General features: G+C 31.5%; 3 protein-coding genes across 3 annotated transcripts; 1 reads left to right on the top strand and 2 right to left on the bottom strand.

The window, feature by feature from the left end:
- Window positions 1-1,088: 1,088 nt before the first annotated feature.
- On the bottom strand, window positions 1,089-4,341 carry LOC109801287 (protein RER1B). The gene is made up of 4 exons (XM_020362320.3): window positions 4,052-4,341; window positions 3,296-3,657; window positions 1,528-1,708; window positions 1,089-1,376 (listed from the first exon to the last, which is right to left on the bottom strand). The coding sequence occupies exons 2-4, from the start codon at window positions 3,643-3,645 to the stop codon at window positions 1,323-1,325; spliced, it is 585 nt and encodes a 194-aa protein (XP_020217909.1). The 5' UTR covers window positions 3,646-3,657; window positions 4,052-4,341; the 3' UTR covers window positions 1,089-1,322.
- Window positions 4,342-12,412: 8,071 nt separating this feature from the next.
- On the top strand, window positions 12,413-15,919 carry LOC109800677 (uncharacterized). The gene is made up of 4 exons (XM_020361500.3): window positions 12,413-12,564; window positions 12,890-14,337; window positions 14,543-14,568; window positions 14,898-15,919. The coding sequence occupies exons 2-4, from the start codon at window positions 12,978-12,980 to the stop codon at window positions 15,618-15,620; spliced, it is 2,109 nt and encodes a 702-aa protein (XP_020217089.2). The 5' UTR covers window positions 12,413-12,564; window positions 12,890-12,977; the 3' UTR covers window positions 15,621-15,919.
- A 2,435-nt stretch (window positions 15,920-18,354) lies between these two features.
- On the bottom strand, window positions 18,355-23,635 carry LOC109801177 (glucose-1-phosphate adenylyltransferase large subunit 1). The gene is made up of 15 exons (XM_020362184.3): window positions 23,367-23,635; window positions 22,730-23,094; window positions 22,476-22,598; window positions 22,189-22,359; window positions 21,588-21,680; window positions 21,398-21,481; window positions 21,009-21,064; window positions 20,687-20,780; window positions 20,136-20,321; window positions 19,915-19,995; window positions 19,457-19,543; window positions 19,272-19,376; window positions 19,081-19,187; window positions 18,857-18,917; window positions 18,355-18,718 (listed from the first exon to the last, which is right to left on the bottom strand). Exons 2-15 carry the CDS (start codon window positions 22,976-22,978, stop codon window positions 18,617-18,619), a joined length of 1,599 nt encoding a protein of 532 aa, XP_020217773.1. The 5' UTR covers window positions 22,979-23,094; window positions 23,367-23,635; the 3' UTR covers window positions 18,355-18,616.
- Between the last annotated feature and the right edge of the window lie 266 nt (window positions 23,636-23,901).

The raw sequence follows: 23,901 nt of genomic DNA, 5'->3' as shown, positions 1-23,901 counted from the left end.
CGAAATTGGATTGTGTTCTTCACTTCTTCTAATCCTATGATCAGTACTCACAATTTAATATATTAATATCGGTTGATATTTATGAAAGTGAAAAGATAATTTTAACGATGCGATTTCTAGGAAATATGGGAAGATAAGGGGTGAAGAGTCGATACTCATAGGGAAACTGCATCATTATCTTCCGCTATGTTCAAAGAATTGGATTTTCTCCTAAAAATTTTAAATATGACGAGATGCAGACCGTGTAAGAATTTTGGGTGATGATTTAAGCCATTCAACTGTAATTGTTCTCCATGTCTTATCATACTGGAGTTGTCCGAGAAAAATATTTCAATTTGAGAGGAGAAATCAAATGGATAATGCTGACTAAATAAGTGGAAAAAAAACTATAAATTTTTTTACTCAATGTAATGTTAAACCTACATATTCAACTTCGCGCTTAGCCGGTCAATTAAAAATCCTAATAAAAATACACAAACTTCTATTCAAATAAAAAAATTAAATTAAAAATCACCAATATTAAGTTACAACACATTATCATATCCTCAAACATATTTGTTCATAACATTTTTTATTAGAAACATCCTGCGTTAATTCAACATTACTGGATATATGACAACCTGTTACGCGATTACAATGTTGACTACTGATCCATTTAATCATATTTTAAATAAATGTTGATGCTATTATCACATCTTCAAACAGTTATGTTTATTCCATGTTAATTTAACTTTAATGGATATATATAACATCATCTTCCGTCGATGGAATTTTTTAATTTTCCGATGAATTGTCTTTTTATTGTTACACCAATGAACTATGGCAAGTAAACCCTTTCAAATGCGGCAGCAAAAAGAATAAGCCATGGGCCCAAAAAATAAGATTTACTTTTGGATGGAAAAAAACAAATACACGGGAAGAGACAATGTCGAATTGTCAATAGTTTTGTCAACAACCTTGTGAGTAAAGAGGTAGAAACTCAAAAGGCAATTGTTTTTTCCTAAACAAGAGAAAAATTAGAGAGCTATATGAAATTTGTCATCAAATCATGGTATTATAAGGAAAAGTTGCAACATCACAATACAAGATTAAAATCTAAAACTAAATCAAATACTGATGTATATCCCCAATGACGTTAAATGTCAGCATTAGCATTTCTTCTGGTATCATAACACGAGTGGACACAAATAATAATTTTGTAACTACATATTGGCATCTATTATCATACTATGATTACAAATTCCTTCAAATGAAAAGGGAAAAATCAACTATCCAGGATGTCCACAAACCTAACTTTAAGATCTGTATTTTCTTCAAATCATTCAGTCGGCACGGGTGCCGCTGCTGCTTGCATAAGACTTTTTGCCACTATACTTCTGCAACATATTGAAACAAATACATTACTTCTATCTTTTAGGTAAATGATACAAATTACAGTAATTCTTGTTTCTGCTGGACAAAATGTAAAAAACAAATAATAGGTGCATGCGATGAATGATGAAAGGCAATTTAAATAAGATAACTAACCTGCTTTCCAATGTTGAACGGAATATATTTGTATTTGATCATGTGTGCAATTTGGCGCCTCATTGTAAGAACAAATAGAACAACCCAGTAACAGAGTAATATTGGCCAAAAAACGGGAACATCAAATACAGAAAAGAAAGTCATCACAAACGCTATGCAGAAAGCCTTTGTGAAAGAATACCTGTGGCAACAAAAAAAAACAAGAGTAAATTATATGCACACCTCTTGAAGTTTCGTGAGATTGCGCACACCGTACTATTTTTTTACCCCTACACAAATCCTCCTTAATTGTCTGAAAAAAAATTACACTGACACATCTTAAACATTACATTAACCCCCATATATTGTTTGAAAAACATTATGTTGTAACTCCCTGTAAGAGAGATTGTTGTAAATGTTCAAAAAGCAAGAGGGTTGTGTGCAATCTCGCAAAATTTTAAAGGGTGTCAGTATAATTTACTCTAATAACAATTCAAATCATTATCCTCATCCATCAAAGGAGATTTATTTAAATTGTTTCCAACATAAGCAAGGTAGGCATTAGCAAGTTGATATTGTGTTATTAGTTAAAAAAATATAAAGGAATGCACATAAATAGCTCCACCCTCTTTCAAGAAAGATTAACTAAACAATTCAACCCACAACACCAAACTCACTGAAAAGGGGACGATATTCCAGCCATACACCATCTAATCTTCAATTCTTCATTCAAACAATATTTTCTCCATAAAAGTTGGTTTTCATTTTTCAATAAGGAAAAGGGGATATCCACACAATTTATCATGTAAGAACAGCCCCCGTATTAATTTTAGTCGTTTGAATTCTTACAATTAAGTTTTTGAGGAAAGTGTGTGAAATTTGTCTGGCCATTGGCCAGACAATCAAGTCCAAATAATAATGTTTAAAATTTTATAAACATGTAAATGATCAATGAGACAGAGAACTTCAGAAGTCACAATTGTATTAATTAAAGAAACAAAATTTCAAAAGAAAAAATAAAATTGGAGTGACAAAGCAATATAGACAGTCATTTGAAATTAAGGTAGACAGACCAACACAATCAAATTGTACGATGCATTATGAATATGAAACAGGTATATTTCCAAGTTTTGAATACAACTGATCAAACTCTCAATGTTTTTGAAGATCAAACCGGAAAAACAAATAAGACGCAAAAAGATACTTACAATACTTTGTTCAATAGGAAATAATATGATTAGGAAAGTTTATGATTCAAAAAACATTTTAAGAAGGGTAAGATCATTCGCATGTAATTATCAACTTTGATGTGTGGACTGACTAACAGCTTGTGGCCAAAATGCCTATGGCGGTGAACTGATTATTGAATGATTAAATGTAGTCAAAGATGGGGCTACTAATAGCTTTTTGTTGTTTCTTATTTGTCCTTCCTGAAGACTGGAATTATTGTCTAATGATAAGAAAAATGTTCTCTGGTAAAGCAAATGGAGAAATTGGGGAAATATTTTCAAGATAGTCATTATCTTTATGAGGCTTATACTACAAATGGAATTCAGAAATGACTCAGAATCATATCAAAATATGTAGAATGACAAACATAAAAAACACCGGATACCAAGTAAAGAGGCAATGAAGCAGCAAGCCAGCAACTATATTAACATGAACCTCATATTTAACTTAAGTTTCCTTTGAAAAGTTCAAAATGCTGATATGAAATTTCACAGCAATTAATTAATGACAACATTAAATTAATATGCTAACCACCCACTCAACAGAAATCCTAAATTACCAGAACTTAAACTCAGGCAGTCGACGAATGAACGGTTTGAACTCATCAGAACCTTTAGTCGGTAGCAAAGGCCCGTTAGACGGCTCCATCTCAGGATCAACCAACGGCGACAGAAACCCAATCAACAGATTTAGCAAGTAGATTCCCAGTCCATAAGATACAACATAAAATCCTTGGACATAATAAACCCGTAAAACGTATATCGACACAAAAACCAAACTCCCAATCCATCTATACGTAGCGTGTGGCGTAGACTTATCAAGATAATATTGAAAAATCTTCGAAAATTCCTGCCACCATTGGTTCACGGGTGCAGCAGCCGAGGCACTGCTGCCTCCAGTTCCTTCCATTCAATTCACAATCTGCATACAAAAAAAAAAATAATAATAAATTAATAATAACGAATTCGTTCACAAATCTAACACATATATATAATAATAAGTATATAACTTAACGCCATTGTGCACAATTAATCGCGTACAAGCACGCGTAAGTTAATTAACCGCATCAACGACAGTTTAAAATTAAAATAATAGGTTGATTTATCATTTCAGATCCTAAATTTCTAATAATTGTGGTATTTACTTTAAATTCCGATTACGAGAATAAAACGAAATGAATAGTGTCATTTTGATGATGCGAATCAAGATCTAGCGTAGAGGCTTTGTTATTTGCGGAATCGGAAAATCCAAACATTTTGAAAAATGGAAACGGAGAGAGAGAGAGAATAAATTGCAGCGAAGAAGAGGAGCTGACCTGCGAGGACGGATTGGAGCTCGGAGACGAATCTAAGTGGATTGATTGAATTGATGGATGAGGAAACGAAATTGAAGCCAAGAGAGGTTGCAGATCTACGACGATGTGCGAATTTGGGCCTGTAGTTTTTCTATTTCTCTTGTCGTTTATAGGCTTCTTTTTTTTTATTTGTTTTGTGAGGGAATCTTGAATGGCATATCTCTCGTGTGTCGTTTGAGTGCGTGATTGACCGTTTTGCTGAACAGACTTTTTTCTATTTTGTCTCCAAAGAAGGGTCGTTGTTGCGTTGCTGATTGTTATTCATCTGTAAAGAGGAGGTTGTTGAGGAGGTTAGCATTGGTAAAAAAAGAGCGTGCAACGTCATGTGTTTGTGTTAGTACTGCATTGGACAATGTACAATTCACAAAATTCACTCGTCAGATTCAGACTTTAGCGTATGATATAATCTACATATTTAATTTTTATTTTGATTCGCTGTGGAAACATGTGTTAAGATTATTTCATTTCATGTTGATATTTTAATTGTAAAAAATAATAATGCAAACTTTTATTTAAGTTGTTAAAACAGATTAAATGTTATGTTGGACTTCTGTTTTATTTAGTGTTTAACAATACAATTTTAAAGGGAAATAAAATGTGCTGTGAAAATATAGCATATATTATTTTAATATAAAAATAATATTCTGTGGCATTACACTTATGTATAAAACAATGTCTTAAAATTGCTATAATCGACATAATTATGAATATTATCAATGTAATTTTTATTAAAAAAAAGTCTTAATTTGTATGATGTATTAAAATTTGATTGGAGTGTCTAGTTAGACACTGTTTGGGTTGCATACATGTGTTTTCTTAAAAAAAAAATAGAAAATAAAAAGTTACATACATATAAGTGAACTTTAGTCTATAGCATCGAGATCTAGTTTAATTAATCAAACAAGTATCGAGTTATTGAAACTTTAAGTCTAGTTTTGATAATATATATATATAGAGATACATGTGTGTAGGTGTTATAGTATTAGTCCTCATAATTAACTTAGGATTTTTTTAAATATACTTATTCATGAATCTTTGTACAAAAGTAAGATAAATTATTTAATATTATTAGCTTCTTTAAAAATTAAATTTTAATTTATAGATTAGTTAATTTTAATTTATATAAAACATTTAATTTTTTTTTCTCTCGTAAATATGTAGAAAAGACATTAAATAGACTTTTGTAACTTCATTATCATCACTAACAGGAAAAAGACACTCGTGCCTGCATTATATTAAAAAAAATTAAAAAAAAAATAAGAAGTTACTCATAAAAAAGTAGTTATTAAAAAATAAATAAAAAAATAAAATGATTCATGTAAAAATGAAAACCAAAAGTACTTATTGTAAAAATGATTTATTAGTTTCAAATTCTTAAATTTGATTAAAAAATAATTTTTCTAATTTTTTAAAATAAAAAGGTATAATGGTCTAAAAAAAGTAGAGACCAAGGTAGTTACTAAAAAGGGTATCCCCTTTATATATCCCTTTATATATTAATATAGATATAAAGTTATATTATGCAATATATATATATATATATATATATATATATATATATATTGGAGAGGAATCTATTTATTAAAAGAATAAATTTATTTAGACTTACTTAGTTTAATAATTTATGTTCTATATTAAATTTTAATAATTCAATCATTAAATTTAAAATTTTAATGCATAAATTAAATTTATAAATTTTTAAAAAAATTTAAAAACTATTTGATAAGAAATAAAAAAAATGTTAAATCATACTCTCACTGTGAAATATTAAATTTCCAATATCAAGTTATTGATAAGAAATAAAAATAAAAAATAAAAAATGTTTCTTTACTGGTTTTCCAAATCTTCTGAGGTTGGTATTACAAAGTCAATTTTCGGAATTCTCTTATTTGACCTTCTAATTTTACAAAATTAATGTTAAATAATTAATTATTAATATAAGTGTTTCTTTAATTATTAATTTTTAATAATAATGAATTGAATACAATTATGAATCTAACATACGGTAGTAGAATAATAATAATAATGATAATGGTAGTAGTAGTCGTGACTACAAGGAATAATAATAATAATAATAATAATAATAATAATAATATTTTATATTTATTATAAAGAAAATATTGTAATATATAACTGTTTTTAATCTTTACTTTTTAGTAGACTATTATATTCTCGACTATGAAAAAAATTATATCATTTATGAATAACTACATATAACCTTAATATATTATTTATGTATAACTATTAGACGTATAAAATGCCTTGGTCCTCTAATATATAATAAAGAAAATTGTCTTATTTGGTGCATATATTTTTAGACAATTTTATTTTTAAATTTTTAAATAATAATAAATAATATTAAAAATTAATTTTTTTTTATAAAGATAAGACTTGTACTCAAGACCTAAGTTTGAAGACAAAATACAATATTAATTGATCTGTCAAATATTGATAATTTTTAAATATTTTTATTAAATAAAATATAGAAACGCAAAGTGTTTTGATCTTACTAATAATAATAACAATATAAAAAAATATTTATAATTGAGCTCTAATCTTGTTATTAATTTTTTTTATTTATAATTCAAAATGTTATAATTTATTTTTCTCATATCTCATAATAGCACTTACTCTTATTGGATACTCTCTCTATGTATATATGTACTTTATTCATTTAAAATTAGAATAAATATTTTGAATGCAAGTATTTGCAATTCTTCTACGCTCGTATTTTAATTAATTTTTTCTTTGATGAAAACTATTTTAATATTTTTTTAAAATTTTTATCTCTTTCAATTCATTGTTTCCATTTTTATTTTTAAGTTAAATTTTTATATTTTAAAAACGTTCAAATGATTAAAATATTTTTTTTATGATAAATTGCTTATTATGATTTAAAATATAATTTATCTGAACAAAATATTTTATTAGAGTTTTTAATTATAATAATTTATATGTAAATTCTATTCACACAGAATTAAAAATTTATTGAGAATATTAAAATTCTAGACAATAAAATTAAGAGAAATGCTATATGTTCTGAAAAAATCTTCTGACTCGTCTTTTAGATCAGTACTCAATGATTTACATTTGTTAGTAACTTTAGATGATTTTAATATTTTGACGTATTAAATTTTTCGAAGATTTTTTAGAGGAAAAATATCTATATTTATTATAAAAGAAATATAAAAATATGTAACTATTTTTTGTTTTTAATAGATTATTATATCTTTTAAATATAAAAAAATATTTTTTAAATAATTATATATAGTTTTTTAATATTATACTTATGTATATCTATTAAAAACACAAAAGTGCCTCAATCTCTCTAATTTTTATAAAATTAATCCCGCAATTATCTAACACAATTTCCCATCGAAATTACTTTCGGACCAATGCTAATAATTTGGCCGACAAAGTTCTTTTAGCCACATATTGTGTGCTCACGTAAGAAATGATTGATGTAAATAATTCAAAATCACTGCATACGATGGCATGTTTGACGAATTACTATTTCAATGTTTTTCTAAACTTGTGAATCTTAAATGAGTTTATTTAAGCCTAATTTAATCTTATAAATTTGATTTATAAAATGAGAATTGTTTTTCACTCATATATTCAACGTGAGACTTAAGTTTTGGGTTTGATATAGATAAATAGTGGATGATATACACCTCCTCACGTCCAATACTATTAGGTTTGGTACGTAGATAAATGGTGAATGACCTTTTTAATGATCTAAGATTGGCAAAAGTTAGATTTTTCCCAATACATCCCCTCACGCCCAGTATTATTGAATTTGGTACGTAGATAAATGGTAGGTGACCCATTTTTAAGAATTTAGGATAGCTCTCATACTAGGGTTGCCCTGATTTCTAGTCGATGTGAGACTTAGATTTTTTCCAATACACCCCTCACGTCCAGCACTATTAGGCTTGGTACGTGGATCAATGGTGGGTGACCCATTTTTAAGAATGTATGATAGCTTTGATACCATCAGAGAATAGTAGATTGAAACCTAACTCAACCCTACAAAGTCAATTTGTAAGGTAAGAGTTGTTTTCTACTTATATATTATTTAATTGCTTAATCTCTAACTGACGTGGGACTTAAATTTTTTCCAATAACAAAGAAAATAGAAAACTTAAATTTAAATTTTATCAATATCCAATGATACGTCAAATGTGAAATGATTTTTTCCTCCTGGTAAAAAACTAAAATAGCACAAAAAAATATTAAACTTTCATTTTATAATGATATGTTATGACCACTATATTTAATAGAATCATTATTCATAGTAGTAGAAATTGTATTTTTATAACATACATGATTTAGGGAAACAACATGATATATATATATATATATATATATATATATATATATATATATATATATATATAAATAATAAACATATATAAGTAAGACAATCGAACTAAATTAAACAAGATATATACATTTGTACCGTCCAGGTAAAAATCTGACTGATCTCTACTCGGTTGATACCCGACTAAGTTACCAGGCCACAAGCCCTCTCGCCTTATCGGCTCAGGGCTGGAAGGCTAGTGTACCGTCTAGGTAAAAATCCGACTGATCTCTACTCGGTCGATACACGACTAAGTTACCAGGTCACAAGCCCTCTCGCCTTATCGGCTCAGGGCTGGAAGGCTAGTGTACCGTCTAGGTAAAAATCCGACTAGTGTACCATCTAGGTAAAAATCCGACTAGTGTACCATCTAGGTAAAAACCCGACTAGTGTACCATCTAGGTAAAAACCCGACTAGTGTACCATTTAGGTAAAAATCCGACTTAACTAATCCTCACTCATTGCGCGGCCTCGTAGCAAGAACGGTTGAGGAAATCCCTATGTTCTCGGGGCCCATAAGGCCCATGGACGACGAAGTATAAAACCTAAAATCCTAAGGCTAAGAAGGCAGATTATACTTTTGAATGCTCTGGCTTTGAGGCTTGACCTAGGCAGAAACCCTAGCGCACCTCGTGGCCGGAACAAATACCTATTCAAGCTTCATAGCTTAGAGTTTTTATGTCAAAAGGTTGAGAACTCCTACTTCTAAGTAACACGTAGTCTCTCCAACATTATATAATAATCTTATATTTTAGTGTCGGTTGAACACATTTATACAAACTACACGCAATAGCATCACTATTCACTATTAACAAAAGACCACGACATTTACTTGCAACGACTTCTCAAGTTTAGCCTTGATATGCCCATATATAACGTATAATTATTATAGTCTAAACCACCATGGAAACAAAAAGGATAATCTAAAGTTATAAAACACGTATATGTAGAAAACAATCATATAATATATAACATCACATAATAATCATATATGAAAGTTACAACACTTAAAGCAAATATGTCTCTCATTCAAATCATGTCACACAAAACATTTAACAATGCACATGAACACATCATAATATATATCATATGCAAACACATTAATTGTACTGGTAAGGCTATTCAACCACCTGACTCGACCATTCGGCCACCCGATAGCCAACATCCAATCGGCACCTGAATGGCCGAATCAGGTGGCCGAATCCCGATCGGCAACCAGATGATCCATAAGTTCAGATTCCTACTAATAAAGAGATTAGGATTCCCCTAATTAGGGATTAAGAGTTAATCACACCAATAAGCCGATTAGAGACGTATTACCTAATATGGTAATCCTGTTGCATGGCCCATGGGAGTCCGGACCCATAAATGTCAGTATAAATAGCTCATGTCACGAGGTAACGTCATTGTTCATTAATTATCCTAGATATTCGTGTTTGTCCTGACTTGAGCATTGAAGTGCCTTTTGCAAGTACCAACCCCTTCATCGGAATATTCGATCGGAGCACTCGTTCGACCCTCAGACTACGAGAAGATTACAGTGTACCCATCAGACAGGTACATTAACTAATGCATTGTCACATGTTCACTTATAGATATCATCTAACAATATGAACAATTTAAATGATTTTCATCTACTAAATAAATCCAATCATTTTTATGCCTGAAGGATCAACTTAATCACAATAAAATGAGATAACAATCCAAGAAAAAAATTTATTTTCTTTTGATTACTTTTCATTCTATCCCCTCTTCCTAAACCTCCAATTGCACAAGAATCGTGCACCAAGCTCATGCATATTTTGCTCAAGCATAAAATGTTGAAGAACTATACGTTTTTACTTTGATTTTATTAAAAGGGTACACAAAATAATAAATATGTATATACACGTGACCACATGAAAATGACATCTAAGAACTACGTATCCAAATTCATGTTAAAAGAAAGACTTAAATATGTTTTTAGTTCCTCAAATTTAAAATAAATTTATTTTTGGTCCTTTAAATTTAAAATTATTATTTTTAGTCCCTGTAATTTTTAAGAATCTTATTTTAGTCATTTAGGTCACCAATAACATATTTGAAAGTGACTAATTAAAATAGTTATGCAATATCAATCGGATCTAATGTGATATTTTCACTAATAGAGATACTAATAGATAGATTTTAAGTAATAATGTTTGATAAATTTTTTAACAAAATTTGAATATAAAAACTAAAATATTTTTTTTTGAAATTACAGGGACTAAAAATAACAATTTTAAATTTGAGGGACCAAAAATAGATTTATCTTAAATTTGAGAGATTAAAAACATATTTAAACCTAAAAAAAAATTATAACAAATTTACAAAATTACAGTATTTTTTTTTATCAGTAAAAAAAGCTGAAAAGAAATAGGCAAAATAAATAACTATCTGCATTTGAAGAAGGTTCCGCAGTTACAGTAATCTATATACGTGCATGTACGCTACTTATGAATATGTTAAGCGAGTGATTCTTTTTATTTATAAAATAGATATATGTAATTTGGTTTTTGTTTTGATAAATTCTAACATTAAGTATTTATTTAGAATTATATATATAATATATAATGATGTGTAACATGCGTAACATACAAGCTGATTGATTAATGTATAAAATCAAAATTAAATGATTTAAGTAGTCTTTTGGTTTGTTCTTTGATAAAAACAGTCTTTAGATTTTACTTATATTTTAACTGAATCAAATTAGTTTAAGATATAATTTTCAAACATTAGTATAAAAGAAAAAAAATATATGCTGATTTTATGTGGCATGATATATATATATATATATATATATATAATTTAAATATAAAATACTTATAACTTTTAATGTAGACAAGTCGACAAAATAAATTTATTAATAAATATTATTTTAACAATAATTTAAATGCAACCTTTTACATTTAATATTAATTCAGTAAAATTAAATACGAATTCAAATAGTTAGAAAAATGTTATTTGATTAAATAATTAATTAGAACATACTTATTTAATTTGATAAAATTTTATTAAATAAACACAAAGAAAATGACTATATATTTCTAGAGATGTCAAATTTTATAAAATCTGTCGAACTGGATCATTTTTTAAATTCTATGTATTTTTAAAATAAAAATTATTTATAATATAATTTTTTGTTGTTGTTAAAAGTCACATTCTTCATAGCAACTAATACAACATTAAAAATTATAAAAGCTAACACTAATGATGCATTTAACTTAATTGTTTCACCAACTAAACTACTTTCAAATTTGATAAATAGAGAATTGGTGCATGTTTGGAAATTTTTTTAAAAGCAAAGTTTAGTTCTAAATGAAAGTTTTTGAACTCCTCAAGACACAATGTATTCCATTTGTTACAACTTACAAGTATGACATTTTTTTTTGTATTTCTATTTTCATAAAGAGAGAGAAAGTTATTTCATTTTAAACATTAATTAAATAGTAAATAGTTGATATTTACAAAGATACGAAAAAATGTTGGAGTAAACGATACGCAAAGTCCAAAACATTCTTGTTAGTTCAACTTGTGTAGATATTTTTGACATACTTATTGTGTAAGTAGATATTTTCCTTAGAAACAACACAACACAACACAAAACAAAGCAAATAATTTATTTATTTAATTTTTATTTGACAAAAAGGCAGATTCAGAAATTATTTTATTCATGGCTTGGAGTTTAAAAGTGGTCACAATAATTACGCGTAATTCGAAACATACGAGAAATGAAAAAAAGAGGCCAAAAAATAAAAAGCTGAAGAAATAGCCAATTGGAAGATAGGAAAAGTGCAGACGGGTGGGTCCCACCGGTTCGCGTCCGATTCGTGTGGCTGAGGAACCCAAACAAATCAACGCCAAGCTAATCCCACCCAAAATTAATCAACGGCCAGATTTGTTTTAAACACATGGGACCCACGTACGACCAATATCTCGCCGTTGATTTCATGCAGTTCCACACACTTTTCTTCTTCTTCTTCAGTCTCATTCATTTCCTTCACATTCCTCTGCTTCTCAACTCAATGGTTCTCAGTTTCGCCGACTTCGCTCTTCTTCTTCTTCTTCTTCTTCTGCGTTCTGAATTTCGAAGGTAATTTCTAATTAATTTTTCGTCCTTTGGTGAATTGCGTGGAAATTTGGTTTGCTTGTTTTGTAGGTTTATTTTTGTCGAATTTAATTTACACTGGAATTGTTTCAACGAAAGATGCTGTTAGTTACTACTTACTAATCTATATTTGATTATATAGTAGTGATTTCCGTGTCAGGTTGACGAGAATTGGATTTGCTTTCTTCGTGTGATGACGTTGAGTTCTGATTTCTGAATCGTGTGATCTAGTTTTGTTCATTTTTTTTTTCATTATATGCATGCGATGGATTTTTGATTGTTGCTGATTTATGGTTCTTGAAATCTCTAGGTTTTGAACAGTTGTACGGATTGACTATGTTTGTGAGGTCAAAATAGTAAAATAGCAGTGTGTTGCGCTGGAGAGAGTTGATCGATCTATGATGCCTGAGGCTGAAGATATTGCTGCAGAAGCGTGTCATGATGGTGAGAGGGTTGAAGCTCAAGCAATGCATGGGAAACGATCGGTGTGGATGGCTCACTGGATGCAAACAAGCGATAAATCAGCAACCTCTGCTTGCAGTGGTCTGGGGATTGGTTGTGAGGTGAAAGAGGAAAAAGAAGACAGTGGTGCTGAGCAGCGTGATTTGCTTGGGGAAGCAGCTAGGGCCAAAAGTGTTACCTTCACCGATGAGGCAGACAATGGAAAATCAAAGAAAGCGAGCAATGGTTCCAAATCATTTCCTGCATTCAAAGTTTCTCAAAAGTTAGAAGGTAAATCTGAAACTGAAGCCTGCTCTGGAGATGTCAATGTTTCTCTCAACAGGGCTGGGACTTCCGGAACTGGCTTACCATCTACCTCCGCACCTGCACATGCTCTAGTAAAAGAGTGTCGAGTATTGTCTCAAGAAGTTTTACCGACAGCTCTGCTGATGAAATCTACGTTGGATGTTGAACAGAAGAGCCTAGCTGTTTCAACATCACTATGGAATGATTTTGTAAAATCAGCTTCTGACATGGCGCCAGATGGACGTGGCAAAGGGAAAAAGGTGATGCCCCAATTCATGCACAAACCATTTGAAATGTGTCAATCAAGCTACAATTTAGCATCCCAAGGGCCATTCACTCGTACTAAATATCATGCCTATTCTTCTCTTTTAATCAGTGAGAAGAAAGTGAGTAGCATCTTAGAACCTCAAAGATCTTCTTTTTCAAGATGGATGCAAGGTGGTATTACTCATTTACCGCATGATTTCATAGCTGGAAGTGATGATGGATTATATTTTGTTGGTCAGCACCATGAGATTGAAAAATATGTTGCTAATCCAAATATTACAAGCCAGACTGTATCCCCAGAGTCAACTAAACCACAAAATCTGTATGGACTAAACTCTGTGTTAGCGCAAGTGCCTTGTTCTGTTCATGACATTGGGTCTATGAAGATATACACCAGTTTAGATTCTGTAGAAGAATTGTCGAGAGATCATCCCAAAATTTCCCAGACAAGTCACCATTTTCTGATGTCGAAAAAAACTGATGTTAACTTATCTGACAGAGGCCAGTTCTTTAGAGAGCCCATCAAATTCAAGGGAAACGCTTTAACTGAGATCCTGGATTTCTCTCCACCCACGTGTGACCATGCTCTGGAAGGTTTGAAGCTCAAAGCTCTAGGGAGCTCCATAAAGAGTGAAGGAAATGAAAATGTCCAAGATTTCACATCTCCAACATGCCTGAAGAATGAATCATCTGCTGAAACTGATACTATGGACATCGATGCTTTACATAAGAATAATCTTCCTGGTATATACATGCACGCTTTTAAACGATATAACATATCATGCTATACCTACGGCTTTGTTTAAAAAAAATTAAAAACTTTTTCAAATTCTAACTTTGATTAATTACTTACATAATGTTCATTTTTCAACATTTGCAGTTAACTTTAATCCTAGTTTTAGTTTTCAAATTCTAAACTGCTTATGCTTCTCTATGTTGTCTATTGCAGGTGATGTTCCTTTGCAAACAAATAAGGTAATTTTTCTAACTTTTGACCTTCTTGATACCATGCCATTTAACTTTTGATCTCCACTTTCTTTCTCAAGCATTTAGATAATTTTAATTATATCCTTCTTTTTTTTGACCCTTAATAGTCTGGGTTTTTTGGGAAAAGAGTAATGTTATATCCTTCCACAATATAACCTGAACCCATAGTCCTATACACACTATTAGAGAATAGTTTCTTTAGTTGCATATGTAATTGGTTTTCAAAATTTAGTAACCATGTGCCTAGTAAAATCTGGTACTATATTAAACTTTGAGATGCTAACTGGGTTGTAGTTATCAAAATTTTAATTTTGCAGTGCTCCAAGGATAGTCAGAACTCACTCCCGTCTCATGTTGCTGCAACTTCTGCTAGTGAGAAAAACGTAGCAAAATCAGTGAAAACAGTACTACCAGATATAAACCAAGAGCCTCATGAACTTCTCAATCAGGAAAGTCCTGTGGTTGACAGGGAGACCAGCACATCAAGAACCCACAGCCTTGATTTGGATCACTTTCTTTCTCATGCAGATGAGCGTGCAAGGTCAAATTCTGGCAGTAGTTCTTTGGGATCAGATCCAAGCAGCAGATGGGTCAAACGACTCAAGTTATGCACATTGGGTTCTGCTCATGGTACTGAGATTACTAAAATTGGAGAAACTTCTTCGCATGAAAAAGTCAACAATATAATTGGCAAAATTATGAAAGATAGCAAAACTAGTTTGGTACCGGATCTAGCTGCAACAGTATCAACAAATGGCAAGTCCTCTTTTACTGAAGCAAAGAAAACTGTAGAAATTACCCTTTCACACCCCTGGATTCAGAGATGGAGTCATAATCGTTCTGCACCTTCCCAAAAGAGTCATGAATTAGGGGAGTTTCATGAACCAAAGTCTTCAAATGCTCTGCTAGAAGAGTTTCAAAAGAAGCAGTTTCCAAGCATTGCTGCCATGGCCCTGATGGGAAAGGCAATGAACAGTTTGAATCCCTCTGAGCTTATGAAAAAGGGACCTGTGATAGTTTGGAATATGAAGGGATTTTAAAATTAATTTCTTATGAAGTTTATATGATGGGAGATTCTCAGGATTAGTTTGAGAGAAATGCATGGCATTATGGCTGCTTACTTCTATACTTGAAGTCATGCGGGGAAGTGAGAAATCTCTAGCCATGTGTATGCCACAATCATGTTGAATAATACTTCTTTATTCTCCCCAGATTGGACTTATTGAAACAAAATATAAGAGGTGCATGCATCTGAAGAAGTTATGTACGGGAGCATGCATTTTTTGTCTGTAATGTATATACTTATGCAATAACGCAGGATGAGAGAAATTTCTCAGGAGTGGTTGAGTACTATCTTATCATCCAAGTCATCACGTTGAAAGTGTTTTATACACGATTGTGTACATTTTGGGTTTAATTCTTCATTTGTGAACCATAATTTCTTCAAGATTTTTCGCCACTTTTTGAACTAAAAATTATTTAACACCAATCACTTTTGTGTCAACACTTAAAACATGTATGATTCTCAAGGTCCAAAAACATGTCAAATTCTTAATAGAATTATAGAACAAGGAAGATTCAAGAGGAAGATCTAAAAGCATGTCGAATTCTTAAGATTTATTTAGATATAAGTTAGAAGTGCTTTTCAGAAATTTTTTATTTATTAAAAATAGAGAGTATTTTCTTATAGAAAAGTTCTCAAAAGTATTTCAAAGCTTGAATTTAAATAAATTCTTAATAAAATTAACATGTTTTCAAAACTTTTAAAAGCTCATAAAGAAAATATTATTTAGTGATAGTAACAGAGTTGATTGGATGGGATAAAATTATGCAGGATTAGTACATTTTGTCTTGCAATGATTTTACAGTAATTTTTATGTGACTTTTCCTATTAGTTTACTATCAATAAATACTTGATACTTGGTCTCAAATTTGTACCAATCTTGTAGGAAAAATGACAATTTTATTAATTAATATTTCTTAAAAATAACATCAAATTTTAATCAAATATGAATAGATGTCAATTTGACGGAAGAGTTAAAATTATATGTTTTTAAAATTAGAGAAGTTAAATGACTATATTTTAAAATATAGGGACTATAATTGCAAAAATTTAACCAACTATTTAAAAAAGTAGTTTTAGTTCTAGAAGAATTAGTAGTGAAACATAAATAAGTTTCCTAGAAAATATACACTCATAATTAAAGGTTTTAATTTCTTAAATATTTTTTATATGATTTTTTAAAGAATTTAATTAGAATGTGATAACAATATAAATATTTATTTTATAATATAAATTTTTTTACACCAAACAAGCTGTCAAAAAAAAAAAAAGAGGTTTTACACCAAACAATATATCTAAATGAAACTGTTTTCTAAAAGCCTTTTCAAGTGCCTTGTAAGTGGATTATAAAACTCATCTACAGGGAAAATAGAAGGGTTTGCAAGAAAGTATGTTTGCCTGGTTTCTAACAGGGTGTGGGGAGGACCAAATAAAGGTTACAAGCACAAAGTATATCCATTCCCAAAGGAGATAACTATGAAATAGAAAGACAAAGCCAATGGAATGAAAAGATGAGAACATTTTGTTTCCCGAATCTAAGGAATTTGGTCCAGGATAGAAAAGTCCATTAACACGCACGCCTATTGAGAATAAATAGCATTTGCTTCCATCTTTTTCGTACGGTACACGAATTGCATCTCTACAGTGTCCCCACAAGATAACCTAAGATACCGACAACGTAGGCAATGAATCATTGAAGAATCATAAGCATCTTCATGCGGGATTGTGGGAATCCATTTTTTAAAACAAAACAAAATTTCCAAGAACTATGAACGTGACAAACGAATTTTTAATGATGGCTATTGAATTTATGTGTGTGGTCAATAACTTGTTGAAAGGCGTAGCAAACCCGCTTCTGATAATTGCTGTTGACGCTTGAAGTGAGGTTATTTTCGGATTGGTCGTGATGTTGATCATGATATTGGTCTGATCATGTATTGATCCTAATCGTGGAACTAGTCCTAATGTTTACTTTTGTTGTGGCATGCATTCCTTGCTGGTCGTGGAGCTCATCTAAAAAAAATGGTTCTTAATCTATAGTTCATTCCATCATTTAATCTCAATTTTGTTTAGTTGAAGTGCATCCCATGAAACAAAACTTTTTTTAAATTATAACATGATTATTTTATCTTTACAAAGTTTATCCAAAAGATCAATCTCTTTTAATAAGGATAATAATTAAATTAAAAAATAATAAGATAATATTTTTTTATTTAATCCCATCCCATTTCATTATATTTGGATTCATTTCATTTTCTTATCCAAATATATTCTCAACTCTCAAGGTGGTGTTTTCCTTACAAGTGACAACTCATTTTCCATGACATTCGTTTCGCTCACTGTTAACCTAGATACGAATTTAGTCAACTTCACATTTAGCCAATATATGACATTTTTAAAAGGACGAAAGTTTTTCTTTTTTGTTCGCTTGTCATTTGTACAATACCAACAACGAGTTTCAAACTAAGATTTCATGCAAACTATTTAAATCCTTACTATTACGCCGATTGGACGAAAATACCTTCTCAAGCATGCTCGTGCTAGTTTCTTGTTGCGCTCACTAGTACTTTTTTAAAATTTAGATTAATTATGAGCTATAGTTTAAATGGTGTTGCTCAATTTGGAGAGGAAGAGAACAATCTAGGAACCCCTCAAATTCTTATGTGCAATTAAATTCATCATCCCAAGTAATAGTAATACTTCAGTGATACTAAAGGAGAAAACGAGTTTGGCAGTTAACGCCCAACTTTTCATTTTATTTAGTTTTATGCATCTTGATTTCATACTTTATTCATTCATTCATTCTATTTTTACATGCGTTGGAGGAGAGCCTTCTGTTTTCTATATATAGCAAAAGGGGGTGCTGATTTCTCAATTGGACCCTTTTATCCCCAAAGATGGTATAAGTTCCCTGGAATGCTTCTTCGAGCTACTTCTAGCCACCAGTTCAGGAAACAAGTACCATAGAGCCATTTATATGACAGTGCCATCTTCTATTGTTGCCTTCTCCAATATGATTGTGATTCCTGATCGAATGTGAAATCCATCTTCTGGTCTATCTGCTTCTTGAACGCCCTACACAAATAATTTGCATGGTAATAGATAACATGATACTAATGACTTGTTCTACCATTTATCTAAGACTACAAAACTATTAAGTAGCAAAATTGGCTCAAATGTAAAAGGAAGATCAGATCAAGCAGCCATGCTCACATCTTTGTTCATGATGATGACATCTTTCCCTATCTTTGCATTCTTGTCAATTATGCAGTTCCTTCAACAAGGACAACAAGTAACAAATATCAGATGACATGACTATCAGGTACATACATGTTAAGCTAATCTTTTACCATGATGAAGACAAATTTGTAGTTAGTGTTAACTTGTAAATCCAACATATTGAATTAGGTGTTGTGTTAATCTTAGGGTGAGATTACCTAATTTTGGTGTTCCTTCCAATTCCAATGGGAACCTTCCCCTCTGCCAGCAGAGAAGCAATTTCCGATTCAGTTTGGTAATTGTCAGCTCCCATCATCAGAGTGTCCTGCAAAAGATGATTTTAGAATTTTAAGATGGTAGGAACCTCGAATAGAATGGTATCCTTGGTCTAGAAATTATGGTAGTTTACCTGAAGCTCAACACCATAATCCAAGCGTGAACGTTCACCCACAATGGAACGTTGGACAATGCACTCTCTCAAGAAACATCCATGGGAGATTATTGCATCCACAATCTACGGAGCAACTCAAACATGATAAGTGATACATCTAATGAAACTAAGCAAACTTTTAAGATAGATAATCATAGTCATACCCGGCATTTGTCAATCTTGGTTGGTGGTAGCAATCTTGGAGATGTGTAAATAGGTGTCTTTGGATCATAAAATTTGAACATCGGGTTCTGCAAGAGAGTAGCATAAAACAGATAGTTATGGGACACTGACAATTTTGTACATTCAAGCAACATTAGTTATACTATGAGTCTGTTTAGATATAAGTCAGAAACGATTTTAAGAGTTCTTTTTTTACTGATAATAAAGAGTATTTTTCAGTAAAAAAATCTCTAAAAAACACTTCTAAATTTATATCTAAACAAGCTCTATGTTGATTTATTCATGGTGGCCTTATGAAAAAAAAGGGAAACTAATAACTATGCATCTTCGATTTTGTGCCTTGTATTGTAACTAATACACAGTTCTATATTGCCTATGCCTATAGAATAAGAACACCATTAAATTAGAAATTTGATAACAGTAAATATATTGAACCCACCTCTTCAGTAAGAGCCAAGTTGGCATCGTAAAATGATTTTATTGTTCCAATGTCTTCCCAATAGTCATTGAAAAAATATGCCTGAAAGAGGGCAATAGACATTCAACTTTTATTGTTACCTCATTAAGAAGTGACTAGTTCCTTGTAAATGCAATATAAGACTCCTTACAGAATAGATAAAAACATTTGAAAGGAGATATTTTGAGAGGAATTTCTCTTACTTGGACATTGTGTTCCCTCACAGCTGCGGGAATGATTTCAGATCCAAAGTCATTGGATGTAGGATATCTCCATTTCAGAAGCTTGAGTAATACATCTCTCTTGAATACATAAACACCCATAGATGCAATATATGGCGACTTTCTTGCATCATGGGGTGACAATCCGAGAACAGAAGTATCTGCTTGCTGCAGAGAAGCAACAGGAACACATGATTAGATCGACTCTGTAGATAAATATATTATGATCACATTATTATGCCATAACATGTAAGTTCAAATATTGGGATGTAATTGTACAAGTTTGCAAATCAAGCCTACATATAATGATAATCTGTATGCTTTAAATATATATCTGCATGTTCTTAATATTTTTAGTACATCAATTTGTGATGTGTGCTAAGTTATTCTGGATAAATATATGAATTTCCCAGGAATTTCCGTAGTGCTAGAATACTTGTTTCTTTTTTGTTCTTTCTAACAGTGACCAACAACCTTTCTGATAGTGACCAAGAACCTATTTTAGTTGAACATTTAATAGTCTTGGAACTTACCATCGCTTTCATATCAGCTCCCTTTGGTTTTTCTGCAAATTGGATGATGCGTCCTCTGCCATCTACCTTGACCAATCCAAAATCTGATGCACGGCTGAAAAAAAAGGCAATTGGAATGAAACTTAAATTAGATAAAATTTTAAATGTTCTGTGTCTATGCTCTTTTTCAATTGTGATTCTTTCCTTCCCAGTGAAATATACCGACAAGGATTTGAAGTGAAATAAAGCAATTTAGAAGTTCCTATTCTCCCAGCAGCACAGTGACATTAAACAAACAAACATGCAATAAAAAGAAACATATGTTAAAGTAGACCGAACTCACCTGTCACCTACAGCAGCACATGATACGGTAATATCTGCATTTCTGTCAACATGACTCTGCATGTTTATTATTTATTATTAGATACATAATCAGTAAGAACTGTAAAATGAAAGTTATAAAAAAATGTGATATGAAGAAATACTCCAAAATACAAATTAGGAAAAATTATTATAGTACATGAACATAAGAAGGGTAAGGGAAAAAGTAGAGAGAACTATTTTTTTAAAAGAGAATTAATTGCCTTAATTCTGTGAATAAGACAAAATATTAACAGAATACAATTAACCATAAATTACAATAATAATGAGTGAGAAGAATTTAGGCCCAAGATATTTGCCTTGCTAATTTACATGATTCTGATAACAAAACAAAACAATTAACCTGTATACCTGCACAAGGTCCATGTAGTCCATTCGGTATAGATGATCTCCAGCCAAGATCAAAAAATTATCAGTGTCTGTGTGCTTGGCATCCTACATACAACATTCAAACTATTAGTGTCAAATTTAACTTTGTGAAGAAAAAAATAGGGGCATGCAGTCTATACAGAAATCTATGCAAGAAAGACTGTGTTCCCACCTCAAATACCCATGTAAATTGCCTCACAGCATCTGCGGTTCCTTGGAACCACTTCTTTCCTGCTTCTCCTGGTGTTTGAGTGGCCGCCAGAACCTGTTCATTATTAGAGTTGCTTTATCATATTAAATTTTAATTAACAAAATTACATGAGTGGTCAACATTCCTTGCCCTATATAGTAGAATCATTCTTGTGGCTCATACTTCTTTATCAGTCACACCAGACAAAACTGTATCTCTGTTGGATACAAACAAGGTCCTTGTTGGGATACAAATAAGGTCCCTCATTGATAACATAAGAAGAGAAATACATACATATTTCAATGATTTAGAGGCTTTTTGTATGATAACTAAAAGCAAAATCATGAGAACTTAGATCCAAAGCAACTAGAGATCAAATAATCCCAACAATCTCTAATTAAAATATAATGCAATTTTATGAACATTTTATCATTTTATATGAAGTGAAGATCTAGTTCTTCTTTCCTTCCCCATAGCTAGTGACAATTTTAAGTCCACAAATATATCTTACACAAAAAAAAAAAAGCAACTAGAGAATGATGTGTGACCATTAACAATTAGCATTCAATTGTGTGATACATACCTCCACATATCCATCCCCAAAGTTGATTCCATTTCCAAAGTAGGTGCGGGAGATGTGACGGTTGAGGGATGCAGAGTTGAATTGGGTGAGTACAAATATTTTGTTAAGGCCACTGTTGATGCAGTTGCTCATCGGGATGTCTATAAGCCTGTAGCACCCACCAACAGGAACCTGCAAACGCATACTCTATCATCTTAACATGGACTTCAAGAAATTTTGACTCATTCTTTTTATTCTCCATAAGATGATTTTGGTTAAGTTAAAGGAGACAATGATTATTCACTCACAGCAGGTGTGGCAGCTCGTTTGGTAAGAGGAAAGAGTTGAATCCCAGGACCCCCTCCCAATATGATGGAAACAACATTTTTTGGATCAGCCTTTCTTCTGAGAAAGGATGGCATTTGAAAGGCCTGAAAATGAAATCCAAAATGAGACAAGGGCCATTTATCAAACAATGACATAAAAAAGGACCAAGTCTTTCGACAGCAACCATATTGATCAAGACAATAAAAAATGGATCCAACAGCAGAATTGACCTTACCACTGATTCTTTGGTATCAGTATCACTTGATGTAAGAACAGCAGAAACAACACCAGGTTTGGCTTTGGCCTTCTTCACCCTCTCCTGGGTTCTCAAACTTGAGGCCAATTGGTTAATGATCCAGGGACTGTAATTCAGACCCCCTTTGATTCTCTCACCTAAAAAACCATCACCTCCAAGAAAAGTATTGTCTTTTATTGAGTTTACCAAATGGGTATTGGGTTTCAAGGTCACACAAGCAGACACCATTGTTTTGCTTCTAAACCTGAATTTCAGAAACCCCAGATGGAAATGAGGTGCAACAGTTCAATTCCTTGCAAAGAGGTAATCTCCAAATCTCAAAAGCTTGTACTTTGAACCTCCAACTGTAAGCAAAACAAGTGAAGTATACATTACATCAAAAAGTACAATACAAACAGCTAATTGTGTCAGAAGCTTAAAGTGACACTAAAATAATAGCAAGGAACAGAAGAAAAATCTTACTTTATACAACCCCAAAATAAGTAGGAACATGAAAAGTAAAACCAAGGCAATGAAGAAGTAAAAGCCCTACACCTCCCAAGTTACTTGGATAGGAATTTCATGGTGAAAAACAGTTAGTTAAGTATGAACTATGAAGAACAAGAATTGGACTCACTTGTGAGTTTGATGCAAATGAGAACCCTGAAAAGTAATCAGTATGAGATTTAGATTATTGGAAACGGAAAATGATGGTGGAAACACTAGACAGTGAATGTGATCAAGTGGTGTGTTGTGGTTGCTTTTATTGGCTTGTGAGCCAGAGCTCTCACGAGAAAGATGTGAAAAATAACTGGTATATTTCAATTTCCAAAAACCATGACGGAGCATGTAAAATCTAATTAAATAATGATGTTGGTTTGCTTTTATAATCTGAAGATCATGGCTCGTAGTCCAACTTTCTAGGCTCCTCTTATACATGGAAAGTCATTAGGAAACAAACACATGTCAATATCACGCACTAGCCGTACGTGAAATCAAAGGAAAGTTTTGATAAGCTTAGAAAAAAGGAATATGTGGAATTAATCAACAAATTAATGAAAATTTCTACGGCTGTTATTTGATGATGGGGATTTGATTTGTGCAAGCCACTTGACATGTTGCAACATTTGTTTTGTTGATTGTGAGCATGACTTAGCTAATCTTTGTAGACA

This window comes from Cajanus cajan, chromosome 8 (assembly GCF_000230855.2).
Source record: "Cajanus cajan strain Asha chromosome 8, NIPB_CcT2T_4, whole genome shotgun sequence".
Taxonomy (NCBI): domain Eukaryota; kingdom Viridiplantae; phylum Streptophyta; class Magnoliopsida; order Fabales; family Fabaceae; genus Cajanus; species Cajanus cajan.
Note: the sequence above shows the minus strand (reverse complement) of the source record. Positions and strands in the feature narration are given on the sequence as shown.

Excerpts from the sequence above, each read along its gene's own strand:
- LOC109800677 (XM_020361500.3), top strand. The coding sequence starts at position 12,978 with ATGATGCCTGAGGCTGAAGATATTGCTGCAGAAGCGTGTCATGATGGT. Across the intron at positions 14,338-14,542 it reads ACATAAGAATAATCTTCCTG|GTGATGTTCCTTTGCAAACA; the intron begins GTATATACATGC and ends TGTCTATTGCAG. Across the intron at positions 14,569-14,897 it reads TTCCTTTGCAAACAAATAAG|TGCTCCAAGGATAGTCAGAA; the intron begins GTAATTTTTCTA and ends TTAATTTTGCAG.
- LOC109801177 (XM_020362184.3), bottom strand. The coding sequence starts at position 22,978 with ATGGTGTCTGCTTGTGTGACCTTGAAACCCAATACCCATTTGGTAAAC. Across the intron at positions 21,065-21,397 it reads ACTACATGGACCTTGTGCAG|AGTCATGTTGACAGAAATGC; the intron begins GTATACAGGTTA and ends ATAAACATGCAG. Across the intron at positions 19,544-19,914 it reads ACTTGGCTCTTACTGAAGAG|AACCCGATGTTCAAATTTTA; the intron begins GTGGGTTCAATA and ends ACTCTCTTGCAG.
- LOC109801287 (XM_020362320.3), bottom strand. The coding sequence starts at position 3,645 with ATGGAAGGAACTGGAGGCAGCAGTGCCTCGGCTGCTGCACCCGTGAAC. Across the intron at positions 1,709-3,295 it reads CTGCCTGAGTTTAAGTTCTG|GTATTCTTTCACAAAGGCTT; the intron begins GTAATTTAGGAT and ends TTGTTGCCACAG. Across the intron at positions 1,377-1,527 it reads CGTTCAACATTGGAAAGCAG|AAGTATAGTGGCAAAAAGTC; the intron begins GTTAGTTATCTT and ends AATATGTTGCAG.